Consider the following 26,112-nt stretch of genomic DNA (forward strand, 5'->3'; position numbering starts at 1 on the left):
GGTGGCTACTGGTGGAATTACTGGTGTTTTCATCTTCTCTGTTCACCTGTTCCCATCAAGATGTGGGAGTCGCTATATAACCTTGCTGCTCTGTTAGTTGCTTGCCGGTCAACAATGTTATCAGAAGCCTCTCTGTGCTTGTTCCTGCTCCTAGACAACTACTAGATAAGTTGGACTCTTGTCCATGTTTGTTTTTGCATTTTTGTTCCAGTTCACAGCTGTAGTTTCGTTACTGTGTCTGGAAAGCTCTTGTGAACAGTAATTGCCACTCTGGTGTTATGAGTTAATGCCAGAGTTTTAAAGTAATTTCTGGATGGTATTTTGATAGGGTTTTCAGCTGACCATGAAAGTGTCCTTTCTGTCTTCTGCTATGTAGTAAGTGGACCTCAAATTTGCTAAACCTATTTTCATACTACGTTTGTTATTTCATCTTTATTCACCGCCAATACATGTGGGGGGCCTCTGTCTCCTTTCGGGGTATTTCTCTAGAGGTGAGCTAGGACTGATATTTTCCTCTGCTAGCATTATTTAGTCCTCCGGCTGGTGCTGGGCATCTAGAATCAACGTAGGCATGCTACCCGGCCACTGCTAGTTGTGCGTTAGGTTTAGTTCATGGTCAGCTCAGTTCCCATCTTCCAAGAGCTAGTTCCTATATATGCTTATGCTATGATCTCTTGCCATTGAGATCATGACAGTTCAGTAAATGTATTCAATATTTGGTCGCGGCTCCTTTTACATCAAATGCTGCATCAATGCGGCGTGGCATGGAGGCGATCAGCCTGTGGCACTGCTGAGGTGTTATGGAAGCCCAGGTTGCTTTGATAGCATCCTTCAACTCGTCTGCATTGTTGGGTGTCTCTCATCTTCCTCTTGACAATACCCCATAGATTATGGGGTTAAGGTCAGTTAAGTTTACTGGCCAATAAAGCACAGTGATACTGTTGTTTCTAAACCAGGTATTGGTACTTTTGGCAGTTTGGACAGATGCAAAATCCTGCTGGAGAGTGAAATTTCCACTCCAAAAAGCTTATCGGCAGAGGGAAGCATGAAGTGCTCTCATATTTCCTGATAGACGGCTACGCTGACTTTGGTCTTGATAAAACACAGTGGACCTACAACAGCAGATGACATGGCTCCCCAAAACATCACTGATTGTGGAAACTTCACACTAGACCTCAAGCAGCTTGGATTGTGGCCTCTCCTCTTCCTCCAGACTCTGGGACTTTGATTTCCAAATAAAATGCTAAATTTACTTTAATCTGAAAACAACACCTTGGACCACTGAGCTACAGTCCAATTCTTTTTCTCCTTGACCCAGGTAAGACGCTTCTGGTGTTGTCTATTGGTCATGAGTGGCTTGAGAGAAGGAATGCGACACTTGTAGCCCATGTCCTGGATACTTCTGTGTGTGGTGGCTCTTGAAGCAATGACTCCAGCAGCAGTCCACTCCTTGTGAATCTCCCCCAATTTTTTGAATGGCCTTTTCTTAACAATCCTTTGAAGGTTGCAGTTATCCCGTTTGCTAGTGCACCTTTTTCTACCATACTTTTTCCTTCCACTCAATTTTCCATTGATATGCTTGGATACAGCACTCTGTGAACAGCCAACTTCTTTAGCAATGACATTTTGTGGCTTACCCTCCTTGTGGAGTGTGTCAGTGACTGCCTTCTGGACAACTGTCAAGTCAGCAGTCTTCCCCATGATTGTGGAGTCTACTGAAACAGGCTAAGGGACCTTTTTAAACGCTTAGGAAGCCTTTGCAGGTGTTTTTTGTCAATTATTCTAATTTACTGAGATAATGACTTTTGGGGTTTCATTGGCTGTAAGCCATAATCATCAACATTAACAGAAATAAACACTTGAAATAGATCACTATGTTTGTAATGATTCTATATAATATATGAGTTTCACTTTTTGTGTTGAAGAACTGAAATAGCTTAACTTTTTGATGATCTTCTAATTTAGTGAGAAACACTTGTACATGCTTTATCCATGTTTTTCAAGAATATAATACATAGCCATTATAGTCTATGGACATGTTAACCTGTGTGTTGTTTTTTGGACAGATTTTTTGCAAAAAAAATAGATTGCATGCTGATGCCATTTTTTGGTTGTCATCTGGGTGCTGTCTGTTTTTTACTGTTAAATGAATAGGAGAAACTTTCAAAATGTATATTTTTTTTATGAGAAAAACGGGTTCCACACTGACTACAATTAATAATAATTTGATCTAGCAGGCTAATAAAATGTGATCCTTTTTTATCATACATCTACGATTTCTGTCTTTTAAAGGGACTCAATACAGAATAACTGTTTATACTAAGTACCGCCGCCCAGTGCATAATGAAGAGGTCAATCATTTAATTGCACCTGCAAACATGCTTGTTTTCCCTCATTCTCCACTCTCACTCTTCTTTGATAGCTCTGACTTCATAGAGCTAGAAATCGGTGGAGATAGATACAATCCAAGCAGGTGGGCCGTTGTTTATAAATGTTTGGCCATGCCATGGGTGCACCGTGCGTCTGTCTGTACTTGGTTTGAACAGTCATTCTCTCCTGACAAATTCACATGACATGACAAAAAAGGAATGTTCACATTTATGCTACATTTGTACATGCATTCTGTTATATACATGCATTTTGTTATGTACACGTTTGTTCAGACAGTTTTATTTGTTTTGTCTACAGTTAATCCCTTTGTCAGCAGTTGGGATAAAAAATGTTCTAGAAATCCTGATGACTGTCAACAGGCGACAAATATACGCTTGAAAAAGGTATGAATGATTTCCTTACTGCCAGCTTTGGTAGCCTATTAGTTCCTGTCATAAGCGGGGTCTAACATACCACCTTTAAGTGTAAAACTGACAAGTCTAATGCACCGCAGCACATGTGCATTGCTAGTACTACGTAGGCTAGCGATCAAACCATTTAAAGTTCATGTCCTACAGTGGGACTAAGTAACAAAAAAACAAAAGAAAATTAGTCCAAGAAAATTAGCAAAAATATATAAAGCTGGAACAAAGTAAATCCCCCCAAAAATAACAATATATGTTTCACTGCTAAAAATGCTGTTTTTTTTTTTTTTTTTGTAAAAACAAAAGAAAGTACAAATGTTATGTATCACAACACCCAGAATGAATCAAGCTATAAAACTGTTAAATTATTTATCCCTTATGGTGAACTCCTGAAAAAATAAAAAAAAGCCAAAAATGTTGTTTTTTTTATCATGCGGATACTAAAGAAATGGAATAAAAAGTGATTAAAAAATTGAATCCCTGAAAACGTCCACTAGGTCCTCTAAAACAACAAGCCGCCGTATGTATTTTTACGGTGAAAAAAATAAAAAAAGTTATAGCTCTTAGAATATATTGATACAAAATCATATGATGTTTTGTAAAAAGTAGCTTTTATTGTACAAAAGTAACAAAACACAAATCTGGTATTTCTGTAATTGTATTGATTCTAAGAACAAAGTTGTCTTATCATTTTTTTTGCACGGTAAATGGTGGAAAAGTAAACAGTTCCTGAATTGCTCTTTGTTTTTGTCATTCTACCACACAAAAATTGAAGATATGAAAATGTAATGTAACCCAAAATGGTAATTGTAGAGAAAATATGAAGTTGGGTTCTTTACCCAAGGTGAAATTGAAAAGCTGAAACAAAAGCAACATTTTAGTGAAAAAAATATAAAATGGCGTTAATTGCTGTGAAACATCTGAGGGGTTAAATAAACTTCCTGAATAGATTTTGAACTCCTTGAGGGCAGACAATTTTAACATGGGTATTTTGGGGGGTTTCCTGACATATTAGCCTCTCAAATTCACTTTAAAAGTGAACCCGTTACTAATAAGAATAGGTTTTGTAAATTGAACAAAGAGAAAATTTGCTTCTAAACTCTTAAGACTCTAACATCCTAACTAAATAACAATAAGTGGCAATGCACTCCCTTGCCAGATTTGATCAAAAGTTACAAGCCAGCAACAGAACGCAGTGACATTCCACAGTGTGAATAAAGCACTAGTGAGCAAAGATCAATTCTGTCCCTGCAAGTGACCTCACTGAGAGAGCGCATTATCACTGTGCATTGAGAAGAACAGTGCACAGTGACAGTAATCTACTGAGCATCCATAAAAATTAAAGGGAACCTGTCACCACGTTTTTGGAAGATGGGATAAAAATAGCGTTAAATAGGGGCAGAGGTGGGCGTTACATTAGTGTGTGTGTTATGCGTTTATTACCCACCTAAGTTGCCGAAATAACTTTGCAAAGTCTCCGTTTTCGCCTGTCAATCAGGCTGGTCAGGTCGCATGGGCGTTGTCTTCCCCCAGATTTGGCGTAGTTTTCCGTTGGTGGCGTAGTGGTGTGCGCATGCCCAAAGTCCGGAATCCTCTTCCAGGGGATTTAAAATAGCGCGGTGTTCGTTATTGCATTGGTGATCGGTGGGCGCGGCCATCTTCCTTTGGCCGCGCGTGCGCAGAAGCGGCGCTCTGCTGACCGCGGCTTCAGGAAAATGGCCGCCGCGATATCCATCTGCGCACGCGCGGCATCCCGCGGCCATTTTCCTGAAGCCGCGGCCAGCAGAGCGCCGCTTCTGCGCACGCGCGGCCAAAGGAAGATGGCCGCGCCCACCGATCACCAATGCAATAACGAACACCGCGCTATTTTAAATCCCCTGGAAGAGGATTCCGGACTTTGGGCATGCGCACACCACTACGCCACCAACGGAAAACTACGCCAAATCTGGGGGAAGACAACGCCCATGTGACCTGACCAGCCTGATTGACAGGCGAAAACGGAGACTTTGCAAAGTTATTTCGGCAACTTAGGTGGGTAATAAACGCATAACACACACACTAATGTAACGCCCACCTCTGCCCCTATTTAACGCTATTTTTATCCCATCTTCCAAAAACGTGGTGACAGGTTCCCTTTAACATCCAATACATGCTAAACAGAGCAGTGACTAGCCCAACCCCTGAAATAAATGACACTGATCACTCTTCACTTCATTGAGGGGGCAGAGGCTGCGGCAGTGACCCCCTGATAACGCTTCATTTGAGTATGGGAAAAAGGAAAAGCAGTTCCAGCTCCTTAAAATTCTTCTTTATTTCATCATTAAAAATATATGCACATGGTGTGCATTCTCCCTTGGATATATGCCAAACACGGACAGAGGCAACTCGTTTCGATCTCAGCGATCTTTGTCAGAGCCATGGCTCTGCTTTTCCTTTTGCCCATGGTTACTACGTTTGCTTGCTACGGAATTCCAAGCACCTGCGGTGGTTACTGGTCACCTGGCTTTTTTCTTTTGTTCACTCGTTTGAGTATCCCAGCATGCACTGAGCAAGTAGTAGAAAAAAATAAAACCGTTAGTTTAGTTAGGGAATAATAGGACATTTTTATCTAAATTATATTAAAAAAAAAAGATTAGATTATGACATTAAATAGATTTAGAATGAAAATAAAGCCCAGATTGCCATCATTATAATGCACATATGGCTGACATCCAGGGGATATGAAGGATAACCAAAGAGAAGGTACAGAGGAAGAATGGTACAGAGTTAATTGGGCCTGCTGAGCTGCCTGGTAATATTTAGTTAAATTAGGAACCCCTAGGTCACCTTTCAGGAGGTGGTGATACACTGTGGCCGTCTCCAGATGAAAGAGAAAGAGTTGATCATGCATTGTGTTGTTTTAACCCGTTCACGGCATGTGCCGTATTTATACGGCACAGATTGTGTCTTCCTCTTTGATGCAGGCGCCGATGTGGAGCCCGCATCTTTTCTGGCATATTTCATCAGCTGACATGTGCCTCTAACAGCCACGTTTGGAATTGCGATCCACCTGCGGCTGTTAATATGTTAAATTCCACTATTAATCTCTGACAGCAGCATTTAACATACATGCCCTGAAGCACGTCATTAGATCCACCTATCAGCACCCCGGTCACATGAATGCAGGGTCCGTTGGCATGAGACCGCTGTGGTTGTGTCATAGCAGATCTGCTATGAACGCCGCTCTGTGGCCAGCGTTCATAGCAGATGAGCATTTCTGCTACACATAGCTGGGCTAAAGCCCGGCTATGTGTAGCACAAGTGATCAGACGATTGCAGCTTCAAGTCACCTGGCTCCATTTTTTTTTTAACAACCTTTTTTTTTTCACCACTTAAATAAAAAAGAAACTATACATGTTTGGTATCTGCGATCACTTACTGACCTGGTGAATCATAACGGCCATATTGACGGAAAAATATAAAAGTTATGGCTCTAGGAAGAATAAAAAATGAAAACACAAAAACGAAAATGTCTCAGGGGTGAAGGGGTTAAGGAAGTGAGATGGCACAGGGACTGGTAGAACCTGGAATAGGTAAAGTAGTTTGGAGATGTCATTTTAACCCCTTAACGACCGCCGATACGCCTTTTAACAGCGGCAGTTAAGGGTACTTAAACTACAGCGCCGTTAATTAACGGCGCTGTGGGAAAAGTGTATAGCGCCCCCCAGAGTCAGATTTTCTCTGGGGTCTCAGTTGCCGGGGGTAGCCAAGACCCCAGAGAACATGACTCGGGTCGGTTTTTACTGACCCCCGGGTTGCGATCGCCGGTAAATAACCGTTTACCAGCGGCCGCAAAAAAAACCCACGATTTCCCATTTAATTTCTCTGTCCTCCGATGTGATCGCACATCAGAGGACAGAGAAATGGGGTCCCCGATAGCCTCCCGATACTCACCTGTCTCCCCCGATGCTCCTCGTGGCTCCCGATGGGTGCCACCATCTTTTTCCGAGAAAATCTTTTTCCGCCCGCCGGGCTGCACCCGGCAGATCTTTGGGGTCTTGGCTGCCGGGGGTAGCCGAGACCCCAAAGAACATGATCGGGTCGGTTTTTTACCAACCCCTGTTTTGCGATCGCCGTTAATTATCCGTTTACCAGCGACCGCAAAAAGAAAAAAAAAAGTGGCTTGTCATTCTCTGTCCTCTGATGTGATCGCACATCAGAGGACAGAGAAATAGGGGGATTCGGAGACCCTGTTATACTTACCGGTGTCCCTGGGTCCTCCTGCGTCACCTCCTGGCCGCCGGCTTCTTCCTCCGGGAAGAAAATGGCGGGCTAATGCGCAGTGCGCACACCGTGATGTGCCGGTCGGCAGAGGAAGAGTCTTCCTCTTGTTTTATTTTGGTCACTGTGAGATCCTATCACAGTGATAAAAATAAAAAAAATAGTAAATAACCCCCCCCCCATTATCACCCCCTTAGTTAGGAAAAAATAATAAAATTAAAAAAAGTATGTATTTCTATTTTCCAATTAGGGCTAGGGTTAGGGTTGGGGCTAAGGTTAGGGTTAGGGTTGGGGCTAAAGTTAGGGTTAGGATTGGGGCTAAAGTTAGGGCTAGTGTTAGGGTTGGGACTAAAGTTAGGGTTAGGGTTGGGGGTTAAGGTTGGGGCTAAAGTTAGGGTTAGGGTTGGTGATAAAGTTAGGGCTAGGGTTGGGGCTAAAGTTAGGGTTAGGGTTGGGGCTAAAGTTAGGGTTAGAGTTGGGGCTAAAGTTATGGTTAGAGTTGGGATTAGGGTTAGAGTTGGGATCAGGTTTTGGATTAGGGTTGGTACTAGGGTTAGGGTTGGCATTAGGGTTACGTTTGGTATTAGGGTTAGGTTTGGGATTAGGGTTAAGGTTAGGGTTGGGGTTAGGGTTAGGCTTGAGGTTAGGGTTCAGATTATGATTAGGGGTGTGTTGGGCTTAGGGATTTGATTAGAGTTAGGGTTGGTATTAGGAGTAGTGGTGTTTTGGCATTAGGATTGTGATTAGGGTTATAGTTAGGGTTGGGATTAGGGTTAGGGGTGTTTTGGGGTTAGGGTTTTGATTAGGGTTATGGATTGGGATTAGCGTTAGGGGTGTGTTGGGGTTACGGTTGGAGTTAGAATTTGGGGGTTTCCACTGTTTAGGTACATCAGGGGGTCTCCAAACGCGACAGCCAATTTTGCATTTAAAAAGTCAAATGGTGCTCGCTCCCTTCTGAGCTCTGCCGTGCGCCCAAACAGTGGTTTACCCCCACATATGGGGTATCAGCATACTCAGGACTGATTGGACAACAACTTTTGGGGTCCAGTTTCTCCTGTTACCCTTGCGAAAATAAAAAAAAATTGGGGGAAAAATAATTTTTTATTTTCATGGCTCTGCGTCAAACTTCTGTGAAGCACTTGGGCGTTCAAAGTGCTCACCACACATCTAGATAAGTTCCTTGGGGGGTCTAGTTTCAAAAATGTGGTCACTTGTTGGGGTTTCTACTGTTTAGGAACATCAGGGGCTCTGCAAACGCAATATGACGCCCGCAGACCATTCTATCAAAGTCTGCATTCCAAAACGGCACGCCTTCTTTTCCGAGCTCTGCCATGCGCCCAACATACTCAGCATAAATTTCACAATAAATTTTGGGGTCCAATTCCTCCTGTTACCCTTGTGAAAGTAAACATCTGGGGGTGAAAATATCATTTTTGTGGAAAAAATATGATTTTTTTTATTTTCATGGCTCTACATTATAAACTTCTGTGAAGCAGTTGGGGGTTCATAGTGCTCACTACACATCTAGATAAGCTCTTTGGGGGATCTAGTTTCCAAAATGGGGTCACTTGTGGGGGGTTTCTACTGTTTAGGTACATCAGGAGCTCTGCAAATGCAACATGACTCCCACAGACCTTTCCATCAAAGTCTGCATTTTAAAATGTCACTACTTCCCTTCCGAGCCCCGATGTGTGTCCAAACAGTGGTCCCCCCACTAGTGTTGAGCATTCCGATACCGCAAATATCGGGTATCGGCCGATACTTGCGGTATCGGAATTCCGATACCGAAATCCGATACTTTTGTGGTATCGGGAATCAGTATCGGATCCATATTACTGGATGAGCGCTCATGTGACCGCCACGCGACCAATCACAAGCCGTGACGTCATTCTCAGGCCCTAAACTCCTCATTCTAGGAATTTAGGACCTGAGAATGACGTCGCGGCTTATGATCAGAAGCCGTGACGTCATGGAAGGCCCTAAACGCGCTCATTTTAAGCAAAGAAGGCTGCCGGTTACCAGCGGTGATGTCCAGGGGCCTCCGGAGAGGTGAGTATATCAATATTTTTTATTTTAATTCTTTATTTTACACAGTAATATGGATCCCAGGGCCTGAAGGAGAGTTTCCTCTCCTTCAGACCCTGGAAACCATCAGGATACCTTCCGATACTTGGTGTCCCATTGACTTGTATTGGTATCGGGTATCGGTATCGGCGATATCCGATACTTTTCGGGTATCGGCCGATACTATCCGATACCGATACTTTCAAGTATCGGACGGTATCGCTCAACACTACCCCCCACATATGGGGTATCAGCGTACTGAGGACAAACTGGACAGCAAATTTTGTGGTCCAATTTCTCCTGTTACCCTTGAGAAAATAAAAAATTGTGAGCTAAAAAATCATTTTTGGGGAAAAAAAAGGATTTTTTATTTTCACGGCTCTACGTTATAAATTTCTGTGAAGCACTTGGGGGTTCACAGTGCTCTCCACACATCTAGATAAGTTCCTTAATGGGTCTAGTTTCCAAAATTGGGTCACTTGTGGGGGGTTTCCACTGTTTAGGCACATCAGGGGCTCTCTAAACATGACATGGCATCCGATCTCAATTCCAGCCAATTCTGCATTGAAAAAGTCAAACGGTGCTCCTACTCTTCCAAGCTCTGCCATGCGTCCAAACTGCGGTTTACCCCCACATATGGGGTATCTGCGTACTCAGGACAAATTGCACAACAACGTTTTGCGTCTAATTTCTCCTGTTATCCTTGTGAAAATAAAAATTTGGGGCGAAAAGATCATTTTTGTAGAAAAATGCGATTTTTAATTTTCACAGCTCTACGTTATAAACTTCTGTGAGGCACCTGGGGGTTTAAAGTGCTCACCACACATCTAGACAAGTTCCTTAAAGGGTCTAGTTTCCAAAATTGTGTCATTTGTGGGGGGTTTCTACTGTTTAGGCACATCAGGGGCTCTCCAAACGCGACATGGCGTCCGATCTCAATTCCAGCCAATCCTGCATTGAAAAAGTCAAATCGTGCTCCTTCTCTTCCAAGCTCTGCCGTGCACCCAAACAGCAGTTTACCCCCACATATGGGGTATTGACATACTCAGGAGAAATTGCACAACAACGTTCATGGTCTAATTTCTCCGGTTACCCTTGTGAAAATAAGAATTTGTGGGTGAAAAGATCATTTTTGTGTAAAAAATGTGATTTTATTATTTTCACGGCTCTACGTTATAAACTTCTGTGAAGCACTTGGGGGTTCAAAGTGCTCACCACACATCTAGATAAGTTCCTTAAGGGGTCTGGTTTCCAAAATGGTGTCACTTGTGGGGGGTTTCCACTGTTTAGGCACATCAGGGGCCCTCCAAACGCGACATGGCGTCCGATCTCAATTCCAGCCAATTCTGCATTGAAAAAGTCAAACGGCGCTCCTTCTCTTTCAAGCCCTGGTGTGCGCCCAAACAGTGGTTTACCCCCACATATGGGGTATCGGCGTATTCAGGAGAAATTGCACAACAAATTTTGTGGCTCATTTTATCTTTTTACACTTGTGAAAATAAAATTTTTTTTGAAGTGAAATGTTTGCAAAAAAAGTTAAATATTCATTTTTCCTTCCACATTGTTTCAGTTGCTGTGAAGCACGTCAAGGTTTAATAAACTTCTTGAATGTGGTTTTGAGCGCCTTGAGGGGTGTAGTTTTTAGAATGGTGTCAAGTTTGGGTATTTTCTGTGATGTACACCCCTCAAAGTGACTTTAAATGTGAGATGGTCCCTAAAAAAAATGGTTTTGTAAATTTTGTTGTAAAAATGAGAAATCGCTGGTCAACTTTTAACCCTTATGACTTCCTAACAAAAAAAATTTTGTTTCCAAAATTGTGCTGATGTAAAGTAGACATGAGGGAAATGTAATTTATTAATTATTTTGTGTGAGATATCTCTCTGATTTAAGGGCATAAAAGTTACAAGTTTGAAAATTGCAAAATTGTTAAAATTTTCGCCATATTTCCATTTTTGTCATAAATAATCGCAAGTAATATCGAAGAAATGTTACCACTAACATGAAATACAATATGTCACGAAAAAAAAATCTCAAAATCAGCAGGATCCGTTAAAGCGTTCCAGAGTTATAACCTCATAAAGTGACAGTGGTCAGAATTGTAAAAATTGGCTCGGTCATTAAGTACCAAATTGGCTCTGTCACTAAGGGGTTAAGGAAGTGTATACAGCCTAGCCAGGAGATTTGTAGTAGGGAACTGAGTTTACATAGTGTTTGTTGGTAATTTGCAGTAAAGAGAGACTGGAGGCTAGCAGCCAACTTGACACCAAGGTAATCTAGTAGGTTTTAGCATGTTGGAAGGGAAAATCCTGTTTTACATGTGATATGACAAGGGCAGGAAGAGAAATATTCAGAGTCTGAGATTTTGATTGGTAGACTTTTAGACCAGCTACTAGTTTGAATTTGGTCAGTGTGAAGTAAGGCATGGAGTTAGCAAAATATCATTAATGACCATAGAAAGTTTTTGTGTGAACATAGAACAATTTTGTGGGACTGACTCAAACTTCACGCGATGAATATTTAAGTTCGATTGAAGGCTCATACTTAGGGGTTCGATTGTAAGTAAAACAAAACAATGGGGAAAGTGGGCAGCCTTGCCGTGCACCTCTTTTGATTACAAGAGTCTGATGAGAACGGTAAATGTTATTTATTAAAAGGTAAATAAACTTTCTTATTAATTTTTCAAACTTAGCAGACACTTGAATTGCCTGCAGCTATGTGGGGGTCTGAGTACTGAGGGGGGGTCAATGGGGGTATTGATCAAGCAACAGACCTAAGAAGTAAACAGGAGCGCATAGCTCATATCTCAGTCTACCACAGCCCAGAATCTGTTTTCACTATGAAGCCTAGGCTTCGCAGCCTGAGATATGCACTTCACTGGGAGCCTATTAATCGGTACATGGGGGTCTCAAGACACAAATTCCCACCAATATGGAGGTCTGCTAAATATGAAAAATGAAGACGAAAGTTTAGTTGCTCTTTAACTATTTTGTGGTGTATTTTAATAAATAAAGGCAAATCTCATTGACCTACTGTAAATGTGCCAGGAACATAGAGTACAATATGTCACGAAAAAACAATCCCAGAATTACCGGGATAGGTAGAAGCATTCAAAAGTTATTACTACATAAAGTGACACATGTCAGAATTGTAAAGAGGCTTTATCAGGAACGTCAAAAGTGACATTGGCAATAAAATGTTAAAATGAACAGTACGGAAATAATATTACACTAGATTGAAATGGAATGAAAATGAACTACAAAAAACTGTGTTTTGGATTGTAATTTATTATTAGTGAGTTGTCCAGACTAATAAACAATTTTCCATGTGTCTGGTTTGGCACTCCGCCATTTGTGTCTGAGCCAGCAGATGACTAGGCTGGAGACCAATATAGTCACCTATTAAACTGCGTGATGTTTGGGATATGAAACATTCTGTACTAATCTGACAGATGCTCTGCAGGTTTTTATGAATTTAGCACATGGCAGCCAAAATATATCAGTTTGAAAATATTTTATAAAAGACAATACCGGTAGCAAAGTAATATCTGCTGCCTGGAAATGTATTGAAAAGGGACCATAGAGGTAACTCCATTTGTAGAGACATCAGTGTATGCAGGGCTTCTTTCTGCAGAATTGTAATAAATAATTTAGGTAAATAGTAGAAACAATAATTCCACAATTGAAAACTTTTTGTCTGATAAAACACTCAGTGGACAGGACAGAGTGTATGAAATCACATTACTTGGAATTGTTTGAGTGCTCAGTACAAGATCCCTGAAGTGACACAGGGGTGGAAATACAGGTTGCTGTTCATCAATGTACACTATGGCCCCAATTCATCAAGGCTGATTTTGTTCACACCAGTTTTGATGAGGGATGGAGAGGTGGAGTCAGATGCGCATAATTCATTAACAGGTGTATGCCTCTTAATGAATCAGGCATGTCTCAAAAGTGAAATGTGCCTTGCCACAAATCTTATCCCTAGTCAGTGACTGGAGTAATCATTAATTAGGCCAACTGGCATCACCCTGCCCTAGCTTTAGCTTATTTTGGTAGCGCTGGCCAAAACTGGCAAGAAAACCTCGAATTGCGCAAATATTTTTCATTTTTAACCCCTTAGTGACGGAGCCAAATTTTTGAAATCTGACCAGTGTTCCTTTATGTGGTAATAACTCTGGAATGCTACAACAAATACAACAAAAAAATTTGCAATTTTCAAACTTAGAATGATTATCCCTTTAATGCAGATAGTCATACTACAGCAAAACATTAATAAATAACATTTACCACATGTCTGCTTTACATCAGCATCATTTGTACAATGTCATTTTATTTTCTTTGCATTTTAGGAGGTTTAAAAATGTAGTGGTAATTTTTATTTTTTTCAAGGAAATTTACAAAATTTATTTTTTTAGGGGCCTGTCGAGGTTTGAAGTGCCCTTAGGGGTTATATATATTGGGAATTCCCCTAAAGTTATACCATTTTAGAAACATCACTCCCTGACATATTGAAAACTGCAGTCAGATAGTTTATTAACCCTTCAGGTGATTTTCAGGAATTAATGCAAAGTGACATGACAGGAATGAAAATGTACATTTTTTACCACCTAAATGCTGCTAACGTCTGAACAGGTTAGGCTGGTTTCACACTTGCGTTTTGATCTGCAGAGTTTTTTGAAAAAAAAACGCATGCGTTTTTTTTCCCCTATGTTTAACATTAAAAACGCATGCGTTTTTTTGGGTACGCGTTTGTCCGCGTTTAACGACGCATGCGTTTTTGGCTGCATGCGGCATGTTGCAGAAATGCAACATGTAGTAATTTTCAGGGGTGTTTTTTTGCCGCAAAAAACCGCATGCGTTCATTTGCGTCAAAAAATACATTGATGTCTATGGAAACGCATGCGTTTTTGTGTACATGCGTTTTCATGCGTTTTTGAACGCATGCGTTTCAATTAAGATAACCATGTCTAGACACTGATAAGACACCCCCTACCAACAAGGTGATAAAAGGGAGGTTGGGGAAAGTTTCAGGACACTTCTCATCAGACTCTGAAGAAGACAAGACACTGGCAGGACGCATTTTGGAGGACAAAGACCCAGATTAATGTGAGTATATCCTACCAATGCCTTTATTTTCTAATTTTTGGCTCTACATGTCCTAATTTCTTCCATTTCTTTCTTTCTACATGCCTCAGAATGTCTTCTTCGGAGTCTTCATCTGGTGAGGAGTTTGAGCCACGTCAGTCGGAAGTGGAGCATGTCAGTGAGGTGAGTGTTTGCCTCGTCAGATTGGTAAGTATTCACTGTCACATCAACACATGTGACAATTTGATTTTTCCTTTTTTTTAGAGCACTTCTACTGAGGCACAGACCGGCCAGGAGCAGCGGAGTCAAGGTCCGGTGGGAAGACGGCAGCGGGTATGTATACAAGGCTGACTGTCCTCATTGTAAAATTCTTGAATCTTCCACTCTTTACACTCGTATATCTTTAAATTTTTCTTATGGAATCCTTTTGTATGTTTACTTTCGTATTCATGCCATTTCTCATCATCTGTTCTCTTTCTTTTCCTAATGTGATTGAGCAAACTGTAATGATTGTCTTTATTTTTTAGGTTTCACGACGGGACGATGACCTTATTGACAACGACCTCCTAATCAGCCTGGTCCAGGAGCGAGTTCCGTTGTGGGACAGCCGGGATCCAATGCATTCGATCAACACCACTGTCCGACGTCTGTGGAATGAGGTGGCCCAAGCGTTGTGGGATGGATGGGACAATGCCCCGCCACGGGTCCGTAGTGCATTTGGTAAGTGTTGCACTGCAGTGTGAAGCAGCAGAGACCTTTGCCATGCTCTCTTGACTGTGTGTGATGAAAGAAACTCTCCAGAGTTTCTCTCATCACACACAGTTTTATTTGAACGGCAAAAATTCAATGTCCTGACCATATATATATATATTTTTTTTTTTTAACAGTGGACAAAGTCAGAACACGTTGGCGTTCCATGAAGGACCGCTTCAACAAGGACCTGCGCCAAGAGAGTTGTGCTGCCAGTGGTTCCGAAGCAAGGATCAGACCGTACAAGTATCATCGCGTGTTGTCATTTTTAAGACCGGTCCTTGCCCAGAGAGCGTAAGTTTTTCTCACATGCTTTTGGTTGTATTGTATTGACATAATCTGTATTTTAAAATTCCACAGGATTTAGCGTCTGGTTATTTTTTGGTATTAATTTTCTGTTTCCTTTTTTCACAGCACACACAGCACAACTTTCGAGCCAGGTTCTGGAGCGGTCCTTCAGCCAGCAGCCACGGACCCGTCCCAGCCATCCAGCAGCGCAGCAGCAGGTGGGCCTTCCACAGTAACTGGAGACCAGGGAGCTGGCCCGTCAGGTATTCCCCTTTCCCAGTCCTCTTCCACTGCCCCCTTTTTTTTGGGCTCATCCTGGCAGCGACAGAAGGCTTCGGACAGGTCAATCATGCCCGAGTTTTTGCACTTGAGCTCGGTTTTACACGAAGAAATCAAGGCTTTAGGTGACCGAATGGATGTTTCTCATAACCTCTTGAATTGCCGTATCCAGGAGGTCACCAAAAGCCTTGATCAAGTTAAAGCCGACCTCCAGAGGCCAGCTCATCATTTTTTCAACCAAATTCAGCAGGGCATGTCGGAACACCTTAGCCCTGATCTCCAGCTCAGTGTGATGCAGGCCTGCAATGCTGCTTTTGTGCAGGCTATGCAGCAGAGTCGTTATTCACAGCAGACAGTGGCGGCATATCCAACTGTGCCGTCACTGTCACGATTAACCTCCTTGCCGACCTCTGCTGCATACCAGTGCACGGCCATCTCAATTCCTTCCACAGGCGGACTCCACTACAGCGCCAACACCATGACGAGTGCAGTTGGACATCCCACCGCCACCACCGTGACCACCGCTGCTCCGGCTTGGACCTCCTCCACTGACACCACGATGCAGCAGGACCCTGGCGTGGCTTTCAGGCCCGAACCCACTATGATGCATCAGGACCCTGGCGTGTCTTTCCGGCCCGAACCCACTATGATGCATCAGGACCCTGGCGTGTCTTTCCGGCCTGGACCCACTACGATGCAGCAGGACCCTGGCGTGTCTTTCCGGCCCGGACCCACTACGATGCAGCAGGACCCTGGCGTGTCTTTCCAGCCCGGACCCACCACGATGCAGCAGGACCCTGGCGTGTCTTTCCGGCCCGGACCCACTACGATGCAGCAGGACCCTGGCGTGTCTTTCCGGCCCGGACCCACCACGATGCAGCAGGACCCTGGCGTGTCTTTCCGGCCCGGACCCACTACGATGCAGCAGGACCCTGGTGTGCCTTTCAGGCCCGGACCCACCACGATGCAGCAGGACCCTGGCGGGTCTTTCCGGCCCGGACCCACTACGATGCAGCAGGACCCTGGCGTGTCTTTCCGGCCCGAACCCACTATGATGCATCAGGACCCTGGCGTGTCTTTCCGGCCTGGACCCACTACGATGCAGCAGGACCCTGGCGTGTCTTTCCGGCCCGGACCCACTACGATGCAGCAGGACCCTGGCGTGTCTTTCCAGCCCGGACCCACCACGATGCAGCAGGACCCTGGCGTGTCTTTCCGGCCCGGACCCACTACGATGCAGCAGGACCCTGGCGTGTCTTTCCGGCCCGGACCCACCACGATGCAGCAGGACCCTGGCGTGTCTTTCCGGCCCGGACCCACTACGATGCAGCAGGACCCTGGTGTGGCTTTCAGGCCCGGACCCACCACGATGCAGCAGGACCCTGGCGGGTCTTTCCGGCCCGGACCCACTACGATGCAGCAGGACCCTGGCGTGTCTTTCCGGCCCGGACCCACCACGATGCAGCAGGACCCTGGCGTGGCTTTATGTTTCCCCCCCAACACGATGCACCAGGACTCTGGCATGGGTGAGCGCTCGACAAGCGCAATGGACTATGAGACAGTGCAGCCGGACCCTGTTGGGTCTCCCGCCACCACGCTACAGCATATGAGCCCACCAAGACGTCCCCCTACCAGGCAAAGCCCCCCAAAAAATCAGAAAAAAAAAAAAAAAAACTCTTAGTATTCCTCCCCCTTCACCTACCGATGTGTCTGTATTGTCAGTTTTGTCTCACCCTTCCAGTGTGTCTCAAGCCTCTCATGTTTCAAGCCCCATCCCCGAACTTCCAGACCGTTCTAGTTTTATTGCCCCTTGTCCTGCCTCCTCTGGGTCGTCCACGGTTAGCCAGGCCTCCGTTCTTCACACACCCCGTTTACATCACTCAACCCCAAGCCAGCGCGGTTCAAAAAAATAATTTTTTTACATTGTTAACTAAATAAAAAAAGTTTGCTTTGCCACAGTCTTGTTTGGTTTATTGTGTCTATCGCCGCCGGCAACACACACCGTGCGCCAAGAAACTTCGCCACACACTTATTTTTTGGGCCACAACGTATCTCCTGTAGTTAAACATACAAGACTGCAGCTATATGTGTGTCTTTAGTATACAGATATGAGGTGGCCCCAAAGATATAACATGTATATCCATAATCTCTTTTTGTATATGCCTAGTGTGGCAGTATTAAGAGAAAATGGTGGAAATACAGTGCAGTCCTCTACTGAACAGGTCAGGTGTCCATAAACTCAAAAGTTATGACACCTGACCTGTTGAGTTGATAACTGCCTTGTATAACCACTAGGGTTGAGCGAAACAGATCTGCCAATTTCAAAAGTCGTCGACTTTTAGCAAAGTCGGGTTTGGTGAAACCCCACCCTATCTCACTGTGGGATCGGGTCGGCCGACGGCGCTCTTCGCTCCAAAGTCTGGTTTCTCGTTTTATTTATATATATATATATATATATATATATATATATATATATATATATTGTGTCATTGAGACACACATATATATATATATATACACACATTATATATATATATATATACATATATATACATATATACATTTATATACATATATATATATATACATATATACATACATATATATATACATATATATACATACATATATATATATATATATATATATATATACATACACATATATATATATATATATATATATATATATATATTATACTAGATGGTGGCCCGATTCTAACGCATCGGGTATTCTAGAGTATGCATGTCCACGTACTATATTGCCCATTTACGTAGTATATTGCCCAGTCACGTAGTATATTGCCCAGCGACGTAGTATATTGCCCAGCTACATAGTATACAGCACAGCGACGTAGGATATTGCGCAGCTACGTAGTATATTGCACAGAGCCACATAGTATATTGCACAGCTTTGTAGTATATTGCCCAGCCTTGTAGTATATTGCCCAGCCACGTAGTATATTGCCCAGCCACGTAGTATATTGCCCAGCCTTGTAGTATACAGCAGAGCCACGTAGGATATTGCCCAGTGACGTAGTATATTACCGAGGCACGTATAGGGCCAAAAAATAAAAAATAAACATACTTACCTAACGATCCGAGGGCCCCTTGTAGTGTATCATACTCACCATTCTTGTCGCTGCTCCTCTGCGTCCTGCCTCTTCTCTTCCTGGGATCCTGTGCAGATGGTAGTGGTCGGCTTCAGGAAAATGGCCGCTGGATGCTGCGCGTGCGCAGATCGAGATCGCGGCGGCCATTTTCCTGAAGCCGAGTTCCATTGCAAGTGCCAGGGCTGGTGGGAGCAGGACCTATGAAGACGTCGCGGTCACATGACCGTGACGTCACAGCAGGTCCTTGCCGCACACCAGCCCTGGGACGGGACCGCACCGCAAGCTGACGCTTGTAATGGAGCGGTCCGGGGAGCGTGGCGAGGAGCGAGAAAGGCGGCGGAGGGTGAGTATAGCAGGTTTTTTTTTTTTTTTTATTATTTTTAACATTACATTTTGTACTATTGATGCCGCATAGGCAGCGTCAATAGTACAAAGTTGGGGACACACAGGGTTAATAGCAGCGGTAACGGAGTGCGTTACCCGCGGCATAACGCGGTCCGTTACCGCCGGCATTAACCCTGTGTGAGCGGTGTATGCGGGCGCCGGCAGTGAGTGCGGGGAGTAAGCGGCCATTTTTTTCTGGACTGTGCGCGTCGCTGATTGGTCGCGGCAGCCATGACAGGCAGCTGCCGAGACCAATCAGCGAACGAATAACGGTGACAGACAGAAGGACAGACGGAAGTACCCTTAGACAATTATATAGTAGATATATCATATATATATATATATACACATTTATATTTACTTCAGCGCGATATATGTTCAAAGCCTGAAATTGAATTCCCGGATTTACAAACCGAACATGATATGAGACATGGTTTACATACAGTAAACCATGTCATATCCCCCTTTTTTTTGCATGTTCCACACTACAAATGTTAGTAGTGTGTATGTGCAAAATTTTGGCGCTGTAGCTTTTAAAATAAAGGGTTAAATCGCGGAAAAAATTGGCATGGGCTCCCGCTCAATTTTCTCCGCCAGAGTGGTAAAGCCAGTGACTGAGGGCAGATATTAATAGCCTAGAGAGGGTCCACGGTTATTGGCCCCCCTGGCTACAAACATCTGCCCCCAGCCACCCCAGAAAAGGCACATCTGGAAGATGCGCCAATTCTGGCACTTGGCCTCTCTCTTCCCACTCCTGTGTAGCGGTGGGATATGGGGTAATGAAGGGTTAATGTCACCTTGCTATTGTAAGGTCACATTAAGCCTGATAAATAATGAAGAGGCGTCAAATATGACACCTTTCCATTATTAATCCAATTGTATGTAAAGGGTTAAAAAACACACACACACTTGATTACAAAGTATTTTAATGAAATAAACACACTGGTGGTTTTAATATTTTATTGCTCTCTCAATCCACCTGAAGACCCTCGCTTGGAAAAATAATAAACCAACAATATACATTGTTACTTTTTCCCACGCTCGAGGTCATATGAGGACATCCAGCAGGGGGCGCATCACCGTGACTGAAGGTAACTATAGCTCATTGACCTACATTTCCTTCATTCCCTGGGGTTTACAGGCACGAGCGAGTGCATTAGCACAGCTCCTGCCTGTAAAATATTTTAACCCCTTCAGATGGATTTACCTCGTGGGACGTGACAGATCAACAGAAGGTATGTATATTGTTGGTTTATTATTTTTCCAAGCGAGGGTCTTCAGGTGGATTGAGAGAGCAATAAAATATTAAAACCACCAGTGTGTTTATTTCATTAAAATACTTTGTAATCAAGTGTGTGTGTTTTTTTAACCCTTTCATACAATTGGATTAATAATGGATAGGTGTCATAATTGACGCCTCTCCATTATTAATCAGGCTTAATGTGACCTTACAATAGCAATGTGACATTAACCCTTCATTACCCCATATCCCACCGCTACAGGGGAGTGGGAAGAGAGAGGCCAAGTGCCAGAATTGGCGCATCTTCCAGATGTGCCTTTTCTGGGGTGGCTGGGGGCAGATGTTTTTAGCCAGGGGGGGGCAATAACCATGGACCCTCTCCTGGCTATTAATATCTGCCCTCAGTCACTGGCTTTACTACTCTGGCGGAGAAAATTGCGCGGGAGCCCACGCCAATTTTTTCCGCGATTTAACCCTTTATTTTAAAAGCTACAGTGCCAAAATTTTGCACATACACACTACTAACATTTGTAGTGTGGAATATGCAAAAAAAAGGGGGATATGACATGGTTTAATGCACGTATTTGGGTAACCTTGGTTTGGAGAGGAAAAAGATAGGAGACATGGTCAACACAACCAACACTAAAGTTTATTAATGTGAAACATTTTTTTTTTTATTGTAGAAAATTACTGGTACAAATAAAGATACAACAGGACATTTATACAACATTGTCCTGCCATGACACCCGTCCAATATCTGAATCAAAATAAGCAGCAAATTGGTCCCGCATGAGTCCAACGGCTGCAGTTGACCGCAGCGGGTGATGCTGGAAATCAGGCAGAGGGTGTGCAACTGGTTCATCCAGTTCAATGTGGGGTCGTTCCTTAGTAATTATGTAATTGTGCAGAACCACACAGGCTTTGACCACCTCGTCAACGGTTTCCACTTTTAGATTTATGGCTGATGCAAGAATGCGCCATTTAGCGACCAGAATGCCAAAGGTGCACTCTACTGTTCTTCGGGCCCTGGTCAGTCTGTAGTTGAAGATCCTTCTAGTGTGGTCCAAGTCACAACTGGAATAGGGCTTCAGGAGATTTTCACACCTCTGGAAGGCCTCATCCCCAACCATAACAAATGGCAGCGGTGGGCCTTGAGTGTTGGGGAGAGGCTGTGGAGGGGGAAAATTAAAATTTTTACCATACACACGCCGGCCAGTATCCGAGCTCTTGAAAGTCTGGGAATCGTTGCCACGGCCAAAAGCTCCAATGTCCATGTGCGATGAAGCGACAGTCCGCATCGGCTATTGCCATGAGCACTACAGAAAAATATTTTTTGTAGTTGAAAAACTTCGATCCGGTTCTGGCAGGTTTGATAATGCGGATGTGCTTCCCATCCACCGCTCCTAAACAGTTGGGGAAATCACACACATTCCAGAATTTGTCAGCAATTTCACGCCACATGTCCGTGGTGGGTAGTGGTATAAACTCCTCACGGAGTACATTCCATAATGCCCGACAGGTGTCCACAACTATTCCGGACAGGGTGGATATTCCAAGCCGGTATTGGAACTGGAGGGAAGATAAACTCTCCCCTGTGGCAAGAAATCTAGAAGAAAAACAAACAAAAAACAACATTACAATCTACTCTTTTTATGGTGTGGTTAAAAATTGAAAAAAAAAAAAAAGCAAAACAAAAAAAAGAGGAAAATCCCCCCCCCCCCCAAAAAAAAGGCAGAATAAAAAATTTGGACTGTCATTGGGTTAGATTTTGAACGTACCTTAATGTCACCAGCAGACGTTCCTCAGGTGGAATCGCTCTACGGAGCTGGGTGTCCTGTCGCCGTATGGCTCCTTGGACACGAGACAGCAAATCCCGGGAACGATTCTTGCGACATTCTCGTGTACTCCTGGAATTTCTCCGGGTTGGCATTCAGCTCGCCATAGAGCGTGTGGTAGGCTCCACGGCTCTCACGCAATTCAATAATGGGGTGTCTCCAAAAACGCCTACGTTGTCTCCTTCTCCATCTTTCGCGGTTTCGGTCTTGCTCCCAAGCAAAAGCACAGGCCAGAAACATCTTGAAGCTGAAATCCAGGTTGAAATAAAAGCTCTCCATGCGAAGATCCATCATGACACAGGATACAGTAGCAAGCTGTTAAAATTTAAGTAGCCGTAGGGTCTAAATATAGAGAGCCCATCATATACGCCCACTGTAGTCCCATTGGTGGTGTCTGGTTATCTTGTTTTTGTTATTGAGAAATTTCTCTTCTTGCACAAAAAAAACGCAAACGCATGCAAAAACGCATGTAAACGCGGTCAAACGCTGCATTTTTTGAAACGCATGTAAAAAACGCAGCGTTTGCATGCGTTTACATGCGTTTTTTCACCACCTGCGTTTTTTTTAAAAACGCTGCAGATCAAAACGCAAGTGTGAAACCAGCCTTACAACAGTCATCAGATTCTAAGACTGCTATTTGGTCGTGACTTGCCATCGCAAACATCAGGACCACACAATCATGATCTGAGGGCACCAATTGGGATAAAGAGGGAGACCCCACAGTTTGTTAACCATTTATATGATGTAGTCACTATTGACAGCAGTATCTAAGGGGTTAATCAGATTTGGATGCTGCAAACACTGATCGTGGCTGATGCAGCAAGTTGTCAGCTATAGTGTACAGCCGGCAGCTGCTGAATCGTCACCTGTATGGGGAGGCTATTCTCTTATATCTGATGTCAGTTAAAAGACGTATTGGTGGTCATTAAGGGTTAAAAGTACTTTACATTAGATTTCTGGAGTAAGCACTTTGATTACAGTAATTAGGGTCTACGAGTGTTTCAGCTGACAGCAACCCAAATTAGTCAGATTCTGCCTAGTCAACAGCATATAACATATTAAAGGGAGTGTGTCAACAGAGAATGACTGTTCAAAGAACAGGTATAAAATTGCGCCTTCCCAATTAATTTCTTTCCCTCTATCTCCTCGATTCTCTGGCTATATAAAGCCAGAGATGTCAGTAAAAGAAGAAGGGTGAAATAGAGCGAACACAATCATTTTAGAAGGTGCACTTAAATGTTTGGTCACACCAAAGGGTGCACCGAGCGCCTGTGCTTAGTATGAACAGTCATTCTGTTCTGACTCCTTTAAAAGAGTTGCCTCTATATTGATATACATGATGTGTCACTCACTGCCAGTCATACCGTAGATTTTCTAGAGGCATTTGTAGATTTCCAGAATTTCATTTTATTGGTTAAATAACCACACCTCATAAAAAAACGGGATTTGTATTGGTGCAGTCTCTCATGAAATAATAACTTTGCCAAAACCCAGTACAGAAGTGTAAAAGACTCCTAACAATTAATTAAAGTGAAGATCAGAGTTTCTCCTTAACCAGCATATGTCAAACACGCAAAACTTAAAGGGGTTGTTAAATTTAGACAATAATTTTTTGTTTCTAAAGTCCCTCTAGGATAATGCAGGGTGTTCGTTTGCTGAGGTCCCAAGGAGCTGTACACTGTTTAGTTCCCTTGCAGTACCACCACAAAGCAAATTAAAGTGAACCTGTCAGTAGAATTGTGCACAGTAACCTACAGACAGTGTCAGGTCGGCGCCGTTATACTGATCACAATGATACCTGGTGATGAAATCCGTCTTGTGGTTGTTGTTTAATCTTTATTTTCAGTTAATGATATGCTCGTGCTCCGGGGCGGCCTGTGGGTATCTTCATGTGATGCTCTGATTATATATTCATAGTGCAGACTGCTGACAGGTCACTGATCTTTCACTGACCTGCCCCCTAGTTTACATAATGAATATAATATGTTTTGGGAAAAAAAAATTCATATTCATGTCTGTGCTGCAGCATGATCGCATGTATAATGTTCATATAACTATTTTATTTGGTGATATACTTGTATTCAGAAAAAAAAATCTCTCTCAAAATGTCGCCGACTGCGCCTGCGCAGTAGCATCTATCTGTGATCCGATAGATGCTACTGCACAGGTGCCGCTGGCACCATGTTGGTGGATACAAATTTTTTTTTTCCTCTGGCAAAATTTCAACCTATCAACCTATCACGTTTTGTCCTGAGGAAGAGGTTGTATGCTGTCCTTGAAACGCGTTGACCTATAAAACATGTTTAACAAAGTTTTGAAAGAATAGCGTTTTGCGCTTTTTTTCTCCTAGTCTACATACCCTCAGCCAGTTTTGTAGTCACTTCTGTGGCCAATAAATGAGGTTCCAGAATGAAATGGCGAATTTTCTGACAAGATTTTTGAAAATAAGTTCTCTAAACCTGACAACCGGTTTTATGTACTTTGCATTGTCATTTGTTTCCAATGAATAATTTTAGTTGGTAATATAAATGCCTCTTTTACAGTGTATGCATTTCAAATATACTGCAATAAGGAGGGGAGGGGGCCTATTGGTTTTTACCACCTAATCATTTTGATCATTTCGCCATGATGCAGGCCAGAAGCTTGATTGTTGAATTCTTCAAGATGCAGACTCCTGTGCTGGAAGAGGAGTTTGTGAATACCCCAGAGATATATTATATGGAGCACAGCCTGGATATCATACGTGTTGACAGCTGCCGCCCGGGCTTTGGGAAAAATAAGGTCACACACCACGATTGTCTTGGCTGCTGCGGTAATAATAGAAAAACTATACAAATATATAACTACTATAAGTACGCTATTTAATTACATTGTACAGAGTGCACTAATATGCTCATGAGTTAGATATTGTAAACTGTACTAAAATATACTGCGAGGACGACATATACATTTCCTGGGGTTACAACCTTTCCTTATTACTGGGAGGAAAAACTTGGGCAGATTGGGCGAAGAATAAAAACTTTCATCTTCCCTACCACAGCTTTATGTAAATCATAGAAGATTTGAATTACTGATGATCAGTCTTTAAGTTGCTTACAATGGTGAAAGGTGACCTCTCAGTAGGGTCAATATGGTGTTGCTGTGCATCTTCTTTTCATAATCCTTTTGAGAGTTTCTTTCTGTGATTCCAGTAAATGTTTTATATTCTGCCAAACCGCTTCGGCTCCCTCCCGCCAGTCTCCTTCCTTCTGAAGACCAGATATCAAGAGCTGCTGGAAAGATCGGAAATAAATTTCATATCTTATTGTCTCCTCTGCCACGCGCACAGTGTGAATTGATTATACAGTTATGAAGGAATAATGTAATCTCTTCTTTGTCAGGAATATTGACTTAGCCCAGCAATTAAAATAATTTGTAGCCCAGACTAAGATAGGGAAGTGGTGACTAGGTTTGTCTCGTTTCACTATCAATACTCTTGCTGGGGGTGGAAATTGTCCCTACATGCAGGCAAATATTAAACTTTGGGAAAAGTAATCAGCTTGTTCTTGGCTGCTCTGCAGAAAAATATCTACCGGTAATTTACAGTTCTCGGTTTTACAGGCATTTCCATTTGCACATTTTGTGCCCCAGTCTTGTCTCATAAATGCTAACATAAATTTACACACTTGGCCAAACATGTATGTTTATTTCTCAACAGAAAAAGCAGCAAAAAGAGCCCCCTCTAGTAGTGTCTTACGTCCAACTCAAGCATTGCACAAGGCATGTTAAAATCCATATCCAGTCCTTTAGTGGTATACAGTTCAGTCCGTATATATTTGGACAGAGACAACATTTTTCTAATTTTGGTTATAGACATTACCATAATGAATTTTAAACAAAACAATTCAGATGCAGTTGAAGTTCAGACTTTCAGCTTTCATTTGAGGGTATCCACATTAAAATTGGATGAAGGGTTTAGGAGTTTCAGCTCCTTAACATGTGCCACCCTGTTTTTAAAGGAACCAAAAGTAATTGGACAAT

The 26,112-nt window shown here is 43.0% G+C and overlaps 1 protein-coding gene across 3 annotated transcripts in view; it reads left to right on the plus strand.

The window, feature by feature from the left end:
- ZPBP2 (zona pellucida binding protein 2) overlaps positions 1-26,112 on the plus strand; it is a 161,843-nt gene that overhangs the window by 75,206 nt on the left and 60,525 nt on the right. For 2 of the 3 annotated variants that reach the window (XM_077252367.1, XM_077252368.1), the window contains 2 exons: positions 2,689-2,774; positions 24,727-24,904. In XM_077252367.1, the coding sequence (XP_077108482.1) occupies positions 2,689-2,774; positions 24,727-24,904 (264 nt within the window). The remainder of the gene's footprint in view (positions 1-2,688; positions 2,775-24,726; positions 24,905-26,112) is intronic. The other variant, XM_077252370.1, reaches the window with a different exon arrangement.

Source organism: Ranitomeya variabilis, chromosome 4 (assembly GCF_051348905.1).
Source record: "Ranitomeya variabilis isolate aRanVar5 chromosome 4, aRanVar5.hap1, whole genome shotgun sequence".
Taxonomy (NCBI): domain Eukaryota; kingdom Metazoa; phylum Chordata; class Amphibia; order Anura; family Dendrobatidae; genus Ranitomeya; species Ranitomeya variabilis.